A 15,199-nucleotide genomic window follows, 5' to 3' on the forward strand; every position below is an offset into this window, starting at 1 on the left:
TTACAATCATGACATTCTGATTTATGAAAAGCCTACTTTAAAAATATGTAGTTTAAAAAAAAACTGCTGTAGACAAAAGAAACCTAAAACCCTCATCTGTATCTTAAAATGAGGCTGAGAAATTCTAACTCTCTAAAGGGAAAAAATATCTGTCAACAGGAAAATTAACTGAGGGAAGTATTTAAACAGGCAACAAAACAATAACTCATTACAGTTTAAAGAATATGAATCCTAGCTCAAACTAACATGTTAAATTTTGAAAACATTATTCTAGCTATATTGAATGGAGGTACAAAAACAGTATCTCAGTACTTTAATCAAGAAAAACAGCCTATTTGAAACATAGTAGTCCTCCAAAAGAGTTGTTAAATGTGGAAAGAGAGTAAGAAATATAGCTGATTTAAAAGTGTACTACTCTTACTTTACTTTTCAGTTATTCACGAAACACACAAATTAAAGTCATTCACTCTTGGAGATCAGACACATTCTTTTCATGAAGTTTGGAATTTTTGCTCTTGCTAATTTTGAAAAATTATTTCTCAAGCAATCAAACTGGACTGGTAAAAAGCAGACTTTAATCTGTGTTAGACAAGTACTGTTAATATAATTAGAAAAAAGGTGCTCAACAGCTCATTCGTAAAACCAGTTAGCCAGCACTCTGTCATCAGTAACCTTACGTAGAGCACTGAAAATTGTTTACTTCATATTCTGTTGAATCTGAGATATAAGTAGTAAGATTACTGTGGTTTCTCAGGTGCTGCAATCAATTTGAGATAACCTTAACTGGAGAGCTGAAGAATTTACTTTGACCTTCTAATTTAAACCAAATCATAAAATGTAAGACCATTAGAAAAGACATGTGTTAAGTATACTTTCAGAAAAATATGATTTGACAATACTATATAATCTAGGTTGATTTTTACTGGAGATTGACTGCACCTAAAATGCTCCTTGTGAAGGAAGCAACACTAGACTAATTCAAGCAAATCTTTGAAAGGTTTTTCTTCAATAGGTAGGCTGGCTGTACAGTCCAAAATGTGTTCCCTGTGAAATGTTACCATCTCCTTTCACAATATAGAAAAACTACTTGCAACATTACAAATTGGCTATCACCACACGGTCTGTTCTGTCACTAAACATGGGAGAGGAGAAATGAGACACAAACCTAGACTGGAATTTCCTATTTGCTTCTGAAGACAGACATGTACTAAGTCAAGAACCACAGCAGTTCCATCTAGGACACTGAAATATAAAATAATAGCATGAAACAATCTTAGACTGCATCAGACATTGGGATTTGAAAATAGATTTTCCTTGGATTATCCCAAAATATTGTATATTTGTCTGATGAAAGTACATAATGAACACATAGATGTCTATTGAACCATCAGTTTGCAGTTAATAAAAAAGTATACTCGGGATATAGTACCTTTTTAACAATGGAAACGGGATTAGTAAAAGTTATAGGTGGCTAGAACTGCTAAAACCTGTATACCCACTTATAAAGTTTTCTGAACTACTTGTTTCCAAATCCTCATGACTTAATTCTTCATGTCTGAGAATCCAAACTTTCTGTCTACTCTTTTACTGTTGTGCTTACCACATTTTAGAATTGGATACAGGGAGTGAAGGAAGTCATGTTTATGAGCTTTGTTTACTACTGAATTAACATACTAAGTGCATTGTCCATGCAATTTACATTAAAAAGGGGCTCATTAAGGACTATGAATGCCAGTTTTAAAATATGCAAAGTAGCTTTCAGAAGAAAATCTTAACAGCATTGGAGTCTAAAAGCTTGAAAAAGCGTTTATATACAAATCAGATTTTTTCAAAAGCCCTTTGGCAATATCTGTCTCCTCTTCACATAATCCAGAGGTGGGAAAACTACGGCCAGCAGGACCGTCCTGCCCAGCTCCTGAGCTCCCAGCCGGGGAGGCTAGACCCCAGCCCCGGCCCCGCCCCCCACTGTCCCCTCTCCACCACAGTCACACCGCCAAGTGGGCAGTGCGGTTTGCACCCGCCCACCTCCCAGGCTTTCAAATAAGCCTGTCCTGCCACTCTGAGCGGCAAGGTAAGGGGGCGGGGGGAGGAGAGGGTTGGGTAAGGGGCAGGAGGTCCCAGGGGGGCAGACAGGGGGCAGCTGGATAGGGCGGAGGTTGGGGGGGTGGCAGTCAGGAGACAGGGAGCGGGGGGGGTTGGATAGGGGGTGGGATCCTAGGGGGGCAGTCAGGAATGGGGGTCCCGGGAGGGGGCAGTCAGAGGACAAGGAGCAGGGGAGGGTCCTGAGGGGGACAGTCAGGGGGCGGGAAGTGGAAGGGGGTGGATGGGTGATGAGGGTCAGGCTGTTTGCAGATACACAGTTTTCCCTGCTCAACCCTCCATACCGTTTTGCAACCCCGATGTGGCCCTCAGGCCAAAAAGTTTGCCCACTCCAACATAATCCCTTGAAAATGCACTGGGATAAATATAGAGAATTTAAACATATTGCTTCTGTTGACTGGTTTAGGAAGGCGCATCAAAACAACAGCCTTAAAAGAGAAACTACTTATACTTCCCAAGCTACAGGAAGAATGTGAAGCTACAGCAATCAACTGGGGAAGCTAGTGAAGGGGGAAGAAAAAAGCGGTAGAAAATGACCACCTCAGAATACAGAGTAACAGCCGTGTTAGTCTGTATTCGCAAAAAGAAAAGGAGTACTTGTGGCACCTTAGAGACAAACCAATTTATTTGAGCATGAGCTTTCGTGAGCTACAGCTCACTTCATCGGATGCATACCGTGGAAACTGTAGCAGACTTTATATACACACAGAGAATATGAAACAATACCTCCTCCCACCCCACTGTCCTGCTGGTAATAGCTTATCTAAAGTGATCATCAAGTTGGGCCATTTCCAGCACAAATCCAGGTTTTCTCACCCTCCATCCCCGCACACAAACCGGCAGGAGAGTGAATTTGTGTGGGGGGGATGGAGGGTGAGAAAACCTGGATTTGTGCTGGAAATGGCCCAACTTGATGATCACTTTAGATAAGCTATTACCAGCAGGACAGTGGGGTGGGAGGAGGTATTGTTTCATATTCTCTGTGTGTATATAAAGTCTGCTACAGTTTCCACGGTATGCATCCGATGAAGTGAGCTGTAGCTCACGAAAGCTCATGCTCAAATAAATTGGTTAGTCTCTAAGGTGCCACAAGTACTCCTTTTCTTTTCACCTCAGAATAGAGAGCTGAGCACAGAAATTCTAGAGAGAGGGGGAAGGAAGAGCTCTGTAATTCCCAACATTACAAAATAAAAGGTGAAATACATATGCTTCACTTAAACTATTTTCTTTTAAGCCACTATGGACTGCAACTTTTAGGCATTTAGGATAACAGATGAATAAATGCTACTTAAAATGTGAGTAGAAGCTTCAAAATTTGGTCTTATTTGGGGGAACTGAAATCTTTCATCTCTGCATAATGAATGCCATGGAAGAATATTGCTTCACTACTACTGCACTAAAATCACTAAATACAAATACAAAATCCAGTGTGTTCCTATTACCACACGGTTACCATGATTAACTTAACATTACTTTAAACATAAGTCAGGCAATTTTATAATTGAAGGTAATGCCCGCAAAAGCAAATATGTTACTTTCCAAAATGACATCTGTGCAAGCATATTAGATTGTAAGTCATTAATACACAAAATATGATTTTTTCAAAAATCTTACAGCATTATGTAGTGGTTAGACGCTATGATCTTTACATATAAATACAATGCTATGAGCTTATAAGCACAGATCAGATTTTCACCACTTTCTTCTATTAGAAATAAAGAGGCAAATAAAAAACATATTGTAGGGTACAGTATACCGGAAGCTGCATACACACGAGAAATGTTCTAACCCACAGTGTACAGATCTATGTTGAACATCCGTAGTTAACAGTAAAGTTATTTGCAAATAAAAGTGAACACTGTGTTAATCATTCAGCCTATGTATCAGGGTTGACTGTCTCCCTCTCAGCCAAATTCATTTTATTGCAATCCTACACATTCGATGGAAAGTTATGCTATTGTTTCAGTTAATGTTTTTAATAAAAATTCAAATGTATACATTTCAAGGAGGGCTGTCAAGCGACTAAAAAATTAATCACAATTAATCGAGCTGTTAATAATAGAATATCATCTATTTAAATATTTGGGGGCGTTTTCTACATTTTCAAATATATTGATTTCAATTACAAAGAATTCAAAGTTACAGTGCTCACTTTATATTTATTTTCGATTACAAATATTTACACAGTAAAAAAAATAGTATTTCAATTTGCCTAATACAAGTACTGTAATGCTATATCTTTATCAGGAAAGTTGAACTTACAAATGTAGAATTATGTACAAAAAACTGCATTCAAAAACAAAACAAAGTCCACTCAGTCCTACTTCTTGTTCAGCCAATCACTCAGACAAACAAGTTTGTTTACATTTGCAGGAGATAATGCTGCCCCACTCAGACAAACAAGTTTGTTTACATTTGCAGGAGATAATGCTGCCCACTTCTTGTTTACATCACCTGAAAGTGAGAACAGGCATTCGCATGGCACTCTTGTAGCCAGCGTCGCAAGATATTTACATGTCAGATGCGCTAAAGATTCATGTGTCCCTTCATGCTTCAACTACCATTCCAGAGGATATGCATCCATGCTGATAATGGGTTCTGCTCGATAACGATCCAAAGCAGTGCAGACCAACGCATGTTCATTTTCATCATCTGAGTCAGATGCCACCAGCAGAAATTTGATTTTCTTTGTTGGTGGTTCAGGTTCTGTAGTTTCTGCATTGGAATACTGCTCTTTTAAGACTTCTGAAAGCATGTTCCACACCTCGTCCCTCTCAGATTTTGGAGAGCACTTCAAATTCTTAAACCTTGGGTCAAGTACTGTAGCTATCTTTAGAAATCTCACATTGGTACCTTCTTTGCCTTTTGTCAAATCTGCAGTGAAAGTGTTCTTAAAATGAACATGTGCTGGGTCATCATCCAAAACTGATGCAACATGAAATATGGCAGAATGCGGGTAAGCTACTACAGCGCTAATCTTGAAGTTGTCATAAGAGTATCAACTGAACATGCACTGAGCAAGGTAAAAACCTGAAGGGAACGCTTATTTCACATATGCATCTACACACTTAAGATTAAAACAGGGCAATGGCAGCTTGTGGGGCCCAATGGAGGACACAAATAGAATCCGTAAGCATGGTGAATTGGGGGGAGCATGTAGGGAGTGAGCAATATTACTACTAAGAGTTAACATCACAATACTAATGTGATAGTGGACAACAGCTTTCTTTTTTTTTTTCTGACACTGAGTCAGATCCAGAGTAGTCTATTATTCTGAAATACTTAGATAGGTGTTCCAGGTAGTTCTGTGGCCATTCTTTGGTTTTTCAGTTCACTTACTTCATACTTATAAGTATCAGGCCTCTCTGTTTCTGGACAATGTATTATTTGAAGGCTTGTATTATCAAGGTATTACTGAGAGCACATGTTTGAAGCGTGCAATCTCATGTGTATCTGTAAAATTGATTATATGGATTTGCAAATGTCAATGGCTCTGGGGTAAAGTGTAAATCCAAACAGGAGACCTATTGGTGAGAAACTACAGGGGCTTCGACTTTTCTTCCATGTTAGCAATTGTTTTCAAATGGAGAAATATTCTGGAAATTCTACCTGACTTCTTCATAAGTCTTTTGATTCTTAGATTGTTAGCAGTTCAGGAGAAGGACCATATCAGACCTTTATTTGTTCTACAAAGTCTCCAAAATACATTTTAAGATCTATCTAAATAGCTACAGGACCATAGCATGCATAGACATGGAAACATGATGGTGCCATTCCTAGTATTTTCTTACTCAAGTCCCTGAGTTTTGAATGCATATAGATGACAGGCTAGGACCTTAAACCAGTTAGCCTGTTTAAAACTATGTCACAATACATATTCTTGATAAGGCCCAATTTGTAGGTTAAAACAAAACAATACCATCAGTGGACTGTCCTAGATTCAGAATGACAGACTCTGAAGCGCATTCCGTTGCGCGCCCCACTCCTGTCATCCTGCATTTTTTCTCCTGTGCTCTGTTGAGCAACTCAGTCAAAAATAACAATTTTTCTCAGGATAATGCCTTTAACAGCTATTTCTGCAGTGGCACAATAGAATATATCATTGCATAATAAAATCAAACAGCCCTTAAAATTACAGCATTTATATGTTTTACACTAGGTCTGTTACTCAGAAAGCACCATTCATCATCTTCTGACACACTGCAATCAAGCAACAAGCACAGGTTAACAGGAACTGGTGAAGGAATGTAACCTGAAGTTCAATCTCTTTTAAAAGAAAGTAAAGAAAATTAAGAGCTGTATGCTCTTCATACAGCTTCAGGTAGCTCTTATTTGTCTTATATTGTACTGCAAACATCTATTAGCAACTGGTACTCAGTAAGAAAATACACTATCAATTTATCTGACTTCTGCTGATGTGGTAACTTCAGCACAATGTTAGTATTTTGAAAAAATAATATTTCAGATCACTGAAACTATTTCAAGTGGAAACTAAACATGTTCCCTCATTTCAATGTGCCCAGAATATAACAAAGGTATAACCACATACAGGAGTTTTTATTAGGTTACATCTGAATCTCTCACACAGGCTTTTTAAAACTCAGATGTTAAAGGGCTTGTCTATATGGCAATTTACTGCACAGCAAACCAGAGTGTATATCTAAAGCACCCTAGCCTGTCATTGGCCATGTGGATCCTGCTGCAGTTGAGCAAGGATTGAAACAGCATCTGCTGTTGATAGATTGTGAGAGAATAGTGATCCATGAAGCTGTGAATTAAACTTCACACACAGATTACAGATTAAGTACATTTTGCAGACGCATGCCCTTGAAATTACCACCTCCCTAGTTGGGTGAACCCTAAGACATTTAAGAACAGAAGCATGTGCTAGCATATAATACGGCAGGATGTATAATCTTATCTACTTTGATAGTTGTGGCTCTAATCCTTCCCTTTTCCCTGCAAAGGCTACAAAAAGCCTGATTAACCACCTAAACAGCTTAGTTCCAAGAATATACAAATTCTATAGCACCTAGCTGAAGATTACTAAATATCCCATTTTGTTACTTGTATAGTGGGGCAGATATGGCATGGGACTCGCAGAAATTAACTCCAAGTGCTTCACAATTTAAATTAGATATAATAGTAAGTGATAACCATCAGAGGTAGAAAAGGGATTCAACTACAATTCCTCAACTTGAAGAAAGCTGGGTAGACAACACAAGTTGAAATTCTACCAATACACAGTTCACATCTCCTAATGGCAGATTTCAACACCATCGTCTCCCAGCTCTTCCAAGACCTACTGAAGATCAGCACCTACTTCAAAAGCAGCTAGCTTAAGATGAACCAAGGCAAGACATAGCAGACACTAGTTCTAAGAAGGAAATGCTTTTAAGGACTTGCCTCCTCAATAACATCGTCTGTTGTCAGGGGCACCAGCCAATTGATTGTAAAGTTGTCCCCGTGGTCCTTCTCAACTTCCTAACTGCCCATGACTGAGACAGTCTTTCACTTCCACTTACAGATGTCTAGAAGATTATACCTCATCCTATGAGGCATACATCTGGCCACAGTGATCACCAAACTAGATTACTGCAGGTTCTCACTAGAAATGAAGCCATACTCTGAAAGAGCTTCAACTAGTACAAAATGCAACAGTCCCATATAGGTGGTTACGAACACACCACACTCAATGCTTTGCTCTTAACATTGACTCTCCATTAAATATGCAGTCTATTTCCAGGCGTCCACCCTAATATTCAAAAGTGTGGCCTAAAATAGATAGCAGATCATCTCCCAGTTATTGACCATGACCACCTTTAACAGCTATACTCCATTGGAACTGCAAAACTGGTAACCGACAAGGGCTCGTGAACACCAACGGAACTCTTTTCATGAGAGCCAGACCCAGACAATGGAACTTATTCCTGCGAAAACAACATGACAGTCAACCTCACAGCATATGGAATTAAATGCAAAACCCATTTCTTTTATTTAGCATTTTCACAATAACTCTTCAAACATATAAAGTCAGACACACCCACTCTCAGAAAAAATTCTACCACCTATTCAAGTTTCACAGCAGAGAATTTATTTTTGGAATTTCTGTTCCTTCTTTTTATTACTTGACAGGGACTCTGGAATTATAATCATGACAGACATTTTGTTCTATGGCAGGTACATAATCATGTTAATTTCAATTATTTTCATTTTTGGGGGGAGGGGCTTGAGTTAAATTTTAAGAGTATAAGGTCAGATATGAGGATAGAAGCTGGCAACACCGGAAAGGGATTTGATTTTGGACTTAAGTCAACCAGGTGCTAACACAGAAGTGTCAAATGGTGGTGCAGTAGATTGGTTTGTAAACACAGATCTTTACAGAAGAGTAATCTCCCCCAACCCCTTTAGCTCTGTGCCACACAAAATATAAAAACTTTACAAGACAGCCCTCTCATCCTAAGGTGTTCAGGTTTAAAACCACTGATGCTCCACAGGCTCCAAGCACAGCTAACAACTGTGCTTCATTCTATGGACTTCTCTGTGCTGAAGGAATACTGGGTAAATCCAAAAGCATCAGACATCTACTTTTCCCTGACTAAAGATTAAGCCTTCACTCCAGCTCTCAATTATTATGCATGTTACCATCCATATTTTTATCTTAGGTTTTACATTCACAGCATCATCTACTTTTAGCTGGTGCTTTATTCAGCCACTCTTACCCTTCCCATGTAACTTTTTCTTGTGTGTACCACAGTGGCACTCAATCTCTGGGCTGCAGTCACCAGGGGATCACAGTCATCTTTTTTTTCCTCCCTTTCCTCCCCCTTTGTCATAAATATAAAGGGAAGGGTAAACCCCTTTGAAATTCCTCCTGGCCAGGGGAAAGCTCCTCTCACCTATAAAGGGTTAAGAAGCTAAAGGTAACCTCGCTGACACCTGACCAAAATGACCAATGAGGAGACAAGATACTTTCAAAAGCTGGGAAGAGGGAGAGAAACAAAGGGTCTGTGTGTCTGTCTATATTTTGTCTTTGCCGGGGATAGACCAGGAATGGAGTCTTAGAACTTTTAGTAAGTAATCTAGCTAGGTACGTGTTAGATTATGATTTCTTTAAATGGCTGAGAAAAGAACTGTGCTGAATAGAATAATTATTTCTGTCTGTGTATCTTTTTTGTAACATAAGGTTTTGCCTAGAGGGGTTCTCTAAGTTTTTGAATCTAATTACCCTATAAGGTATCTACCATCCTGATTTTACAGGGGAGATTTCTTTATTTCTATTTACTTTTATTTTTATTAAAAGTCTTCTTGTAAGAAAACTGAATACTTTTTCATTGTTCTCAGATTCAAGGGTTTGGGTCTGTGGTCACCTACGCAAATTGGTGAGGCTTTCTGGTGATAGCCCATCCACCAGCAGGAGAGTGAATTTGTGTGGGGGGATGGAGGGTGAGAAAACCTGGATTTGTGCTGGAAATGGCCCAACTTGATGATCACTTTAGATAAGCTATTACCAGCAGGACAGTGGGGTGGGAGGAGGTATTGTTTCATATTCTCTGTGTGTATATAAAGTCTGCTACAGTTTCCACGGTATGCATCCGATGAAGTGAGCTGTAGCTCACGAAAGCTCATGCTCAAATAAATTGGTTTGTCTCTAAGGTGCCACAAGTACTCCTTTTCTTTTTGCGAATACAGACTAACACGGCTGTTACTCTAAAACTAGGCAAATTGGTGAGGCTTTTTACCAAACCTTGTCCAGGAAGTGGGGTGCAAGGTTTTGGGAAGTATTTTGGGGGGAAAGACGCGTCCAAACAGCTCTTCCCCAGTAACCAGTATTAGTTTGGTGGTGGTAGCGGCCAATCCAAGGACAAAGGGTGGAATATTTTGTACCTTGGGGAAGTTTTGACCTAAGCTGGTAAAGATAAGCTTAGGAGGTTTTTCATGCAGGTCTCCACATCTGTACCCTAGAGTTCAGAGTGGGGGAGGAACCTTGACACCCTTTTTAGTTGGTTGGTTTGTTTTAAAAAAAAAAAAAAAGTGTATTTTTAACCCTTATGGTTGAGAAGATAACGTCAAAAATCTGAGCCAAATATAAATTGATGCAGGAATGGCTGTCTGAGTCTCCAAACAGCCTGAAAAACAGTAACTCCAAGAGGTATGAACTGCCTCATTCATCTCAATCAAGGCCATGGCGACTGCAATTCTGTGGTCATGGAATTTAGCATGTTTCCACGATGCCACAAAATGCAGCATTATTTTTAATATGGAATTCAACTTTTTCTAGTCATGTGTCCAATGTAATCTTTTTGTCCATCTGTCTTGCTAGGAACTGCCTGTAATTTGTCTTCAGTTTTAGCTTCAAAGGGAAGTTAACTTGATTACAGTACCTGTACCCTACACTATTCAAGAGAGTCTGGCAACAGAGCAGTTTTTCCCACCCCTTCCTCACTTACCTCTCATGGCCTCAGGGCACGCATGCACACACAAACACCCCCCCCCCCCAAGAATGCTTGTTAGCAACCGAAATTCTTCAAAGGACCAGTCACAATAGCTGGCAAAGGATTCTGAGGCATGCATATAGACATTAAAAAGAGGGACAACTGAGCTCGCTGGAGACCAATCATCCATCTTTATGAAAGAAACCGACTGAATCATTCAAGCAAAAGCTTACAGATTTACAAACCTATATGACTTAGCAGCAGCAATTTTGTAAGCACGACTTCCCCCTGAGCATCATACTTTGTCACTGCAAATAATGAAAGCTGCTAGCTTCAAAACATGGGAAACACTGCAGACTGTTTCAAATGTCATTAAATGTTGTGTTGGAATCTACTGCTGTCAGTCAGTCAAAGCACTTTCTCTTCAAGATGCAGTCACCTGATGAATTTGTGACATTGCTGCAGATGTTTGGGAACAGAGCTACTCAATACAACAGGATAAAATTACAGATGGGTCTTCTACCCAATTTTTAGCATTTGTTCGGTGCAAGTGAAAAGGGCTCATGCGTGAGGACTGCCAATTTTTTTGTTCACTGCCAGGTTATTCTACAGGAGGAAAAAAAGGAAAGCTTTCTAACAACTGGTTCTTGCTGCTGGATTGGTACTGCTGTACTGATATTTACACTGACAGTGCCTGAGCCATGACAAGGAGTACTTGTGGCACCTTAGAGACTAACCAATTTATTTGAGCCATGACAGAAACTCTCATAGCAGCCTTGGGACTAGAAGTCAGTCTCTTACTCACCAAGCCATTTGAACACATTGTTCAGTGAATACGCTAAGCAGCTTTGGAAGTAAAGAGGATGCCAGTGGAACTGAAAAAGGTACTATGATACTGTAACAGTTTTGACATTTATTAAGGGGTAAGACCAATGCACACCTCCACTATTTTATGCAAAGAAATGGCTAAGCAACATCAGCAGTTCCCCTTTCCACACAAAGTTCACTGACTTTCTCATGGCAAAAATCAATCTTTTGGTTAAGCTCAGAGAAGACCCCAGAATTTTCCATGTTGAACATTCCTCTACTCTTTCAGAATACTACACTGACCAGCACTGGCTTGCTTTGAATGCTTACTTCCAGAGACAGAACATGAAAACTCAAGTTGGGGGTCACCAAATGGGAAGTGGTAGTTGTGATCTACTGACACCTGGCATTCTCAGTACGAAAAAGGTTGAGTTCAACTGGTCTATTAAGTATTCGAAGTCTTTTGGTCTAACACTGAATTCATGCAGAGCTACAATACTCCATTCAGTAATAACTTTGTTTCTCTATTCAGTTTTGGCCCCAATCTTCCAGACTGAGGATGAAGCTTGTTATTAGCACTAAAAACTAATGTTTTGAGTTTCTAGCTTTGTAAGATATACTGCATAATACTGATAGTAAAGAGGAACTTAAACAAAAAAACAAAACAGAGATACTTTGAGAATGAGTCCAACATAATCAGGAAAAGTCCTCTGCTTTTGAGATCACTCTAGAAAAACAAACCCTGCATTCCAGTTAGGAAAGGAAGGAAAAATCACAAAACTGAATTTGCCATGTAGAAGTCATACAGCCTGTTGACAAATTTATCCTATTTGGATAACCTTCCTAAAATTCACAGGTGAGAAAACTGCCATTCCGTTCTTAAGCAGCATATACATTTACCAATTTCTCCTCTTCAAATATTCATCTTTACATAAACTAAAAAAGTGCTTTATAAACAATTTAGAATTACTTACTCAGAAGAAAAGTCAGGAGAAAGGGTGGTTTTTTGGTTATAGCTCTGGCCTAAATAGAGGGGAACTGAGTTCAGTCCCCAGTTTTGCTACAGAATTCTTGTGGGACCTTGGACAAAGCATTTAATCTCTGTCCATTAGATCCCAATCTCTGCTTGCATGCTGTATCTCTTTCTCCCACACTTTGACCATATTGTCTATTTCAACTGAAAGCTCTTTGGGGCAGGGACCATTTTTACTATGCTTTTGTACAGTGCCTAGCAAAGTGGGGTCCCGGGCTCACTTAGGGCTTCTAGCCCCTAATATAATAAAATACATAAATAAGCTACATCATTCCCATCACCACTAGAAAGATTTTTAAAACCAAATTATACTACCAACACAGAGGGGTTTTTTCCTCCAAACCATATTTTAAATTGGCGTACAGGAAAATAGGAGGAAAACCCAATGGAGGCTGACAGCCAGCAAACAAGTGTGACAGGCAAAGGTAAACTACAAGCAGCAAGTAAAAAAATTACAGCAATCTGGCCAGAAACAGGGTAAGCAACATCTGTACTAGGGCGCCTCCACCCTCTGCCTGTTAGTCTCAGTGATTCATTCCCAAAATTAGAAAAAAAGAGAATCACACAAAGGTCTCATAGCTGTGGGCAACAGAGGTAGAAGCCATACAAAGAACTTAAAACTGTGTAAATAGATAAGGTGCCACAAGTACTCCTGTTCTTTTTGCGGATACGCACTAACACGGCTGCTACTCTGAAACCACAAACTTCAACAGCTCCAGAGACTTAGATAAATAGTAAGACAACATTTAATAATGAAACAAGCACATGATTTGTGCAACTGGATCAGAACACCGGACCATCTAATCTAGGGTTCTGAGTCGGTCAATAGCCAATACCTGATGCTTCAGAGAAGGTAAAACCCTTAGCACATACCATAACAACACACCTAGCTAAATGTGACACCCTGTAGGTGAAACAAGGAAGGGGAGCAGCTCCTCCCCGACTCCAAATAGCACAAATGTTACCAAAATTATATTGGGAGAATTTACTGGATACACTTGATCCTGCTTTCCCACCCCCACCATGGATCACCTAGCCCCCAAGACTGCAGCCTTCCTGTCCTCCCCAAATCACAATGAACACCTGGGCAAGGATTACGGTGGGTGTCTCACCCCCCTCCTTACCGCTCCTCCCAGTTTACTCCCTTCCAGATCTGCCTCATCGCTCCCGACCAACCCCCTCAAACCACTACACATCACAGCCCCCTCACACAGCACGTCTCCCTCCTCCTCCTCCCTCCCATAACCTCATCACACAACGGGTCTCTCCGCCCCCACAGTCCGCCCCAGTCCCCGCGCACAGCAGGTCTCTCCTCCCCCCCCATCCCCGTAACCCCTCTGACCCCCTTGTACACCAAATCTCTCCCCCCTCGCACCCCTCCCCCCCACACACATCCAGAGCAGGTCTCTCATCCCCAGCCCCCCCGCACAGCAGGTCCCCCCTTCTCCCCCCACCTGTCTCGCCCCTCATCCCACCGCGCCCTGCTCCCCTGGCTCCGGACCCCCTTACGCGAGGTGCTTCCGACCCCTTTCTCACCTGCACCTGTTTGCGGAAGCGGAGCCGCCTCGCCGTCTTCCAGCAGCAGCAGCAAGAGGAAAAAAAGCCTGAGTCCGAGCCCGGGTCCGAGGGGCAGCAGCGCCCCCCGCCGCTGCCCGCTCCCGCCGCAGAGCCGCCACCGCATCTCGCCCGCTCCAGGCCCCAACGTTCAACGCCGGACACGGGGACTTGGCTCTCAGGGTCTCTGGCGAGCGCCCCCAGCGGCCGCTTCCCCCCTCCGCCACGGCCCGGCGGTCTCCGGCATTGGACCCCGCAATCCCCCTTCCCCCTCACAGAACCCAACCGGCCTCCGCAGCCGCAGCCGCCGCCATCTTCCGTGCTACCTGACCGTGAGGGGTGGAGCTAATCGACGATTGACATTCCTATACACCAATCTTCGCGCCCCGGAAGATTAAACCCTGCTTGGCAGCCCAACCCGCCCCGAGCAGGGAAGTGAGGTGGGGCGAACGCGGGATTGACAAGCAGGTCTACCAATCAGTGTGCGTTTCGGATTTGGCGAGTGAGTTACAAAGGGGCGGAGCTAACTCGAGACTACCGCACCGCAGACTCAGGAGGTGGGACTAAAAGGAAGAGGGTGCGAAAAGAAGATAGGTGGGAGGAGGCGGGATAGTAGCGCCCCCTGGAAGGAGGAAGGGGAAGTGAGAGCAGCGCCCCCTGCAGGGAGGGGGAGAGCAGTACCCGCTGGGGAACTCCAGGTCCCTGACCCCTCACTGTAGCGGGGGATGCCGGGCCCCACTGTCTCCTCTGGCCGCAGCTCCCTAGCACGTGCCACCAACAGGTCCCAGCTGGTGGCTAGGAACCCCTGTTGTCATGGGTCCATCCCCTGAGACGCCAAGGCTGGAGCCACGGTTCTCCTCCTGTCACGAGCAGTGGTGTGGTCCCTCTCGTCACACCTTGCCTGTGTCTGCGTCCCCACTCAGGTCAGCATGCGCCTGAGATGCCACCGGGGCCTGGCCTAGACCTGGACGTAGTTTAAACCCTTCTGGCTTCCCCGGGTCAAATGCCCCGTGCACTGTGTGTACCTTCTTCGTAGCTAAACAAAACTGCAAAGAAATGCCTATTTCTATTCCCAACTGGAACACCCCCAGAGCCCCAAACTTTGACCAGCCTCTCAGCTCGAGAATGGGACAATAATACACATATACCTCCACCCTATCAGTGCCCCCTAAACTTGGATTATTTGTACCCTTGGAAGGACTAGTTCACAGGGAAAGCAGCGTGACAACAAGGTCAGTCACAAATGGGCACACACACCTTAATATCGTCT

General features: G+C 42.2%; 1 protein-coding gene across 2 annotated transcripts in view; it reads right to left on the reverse strand.

Moving 5' to 3' along the window:
• Window positions 1-14,178, reverse strand: part of LMTK2 (lemur tyrosine kinase 2) — a 95,852-nt gene extending 81,674 nt beyond the window's left edge. For both annotated transcript variants that reach the window (XM_048868257.2, XM_048868256.2), the window contains exon 1: window positions 13,912-14,178. In XM_048868257.2, coding sequence (XP_048724214.1) covers window positions 13,912-14,056 — 145 coding nt within the window. In that variant the 5' untranslated portion in view covers window positions 14,057-14,178. The remainder of the gene's footprint in view (window positions 1-13,911) is intronic.
• Between the last annotated feature and the right edge of the window lie 1,021 nt (window positions 14,179-15,199).

This window comes from Caretta caretta, chromosome 10, assembly GCF_965140235.1.
Source record: "Caretta caretta isolate rCarCar2 chromosome 10, rCarCar1.hap1, whole genome shotgun sequence".
Lineage (NCBI taxonomy): Eukaryota > Metazoa > Chordata > Testudines > Cheloniidae > Caretta > Caretta caretta.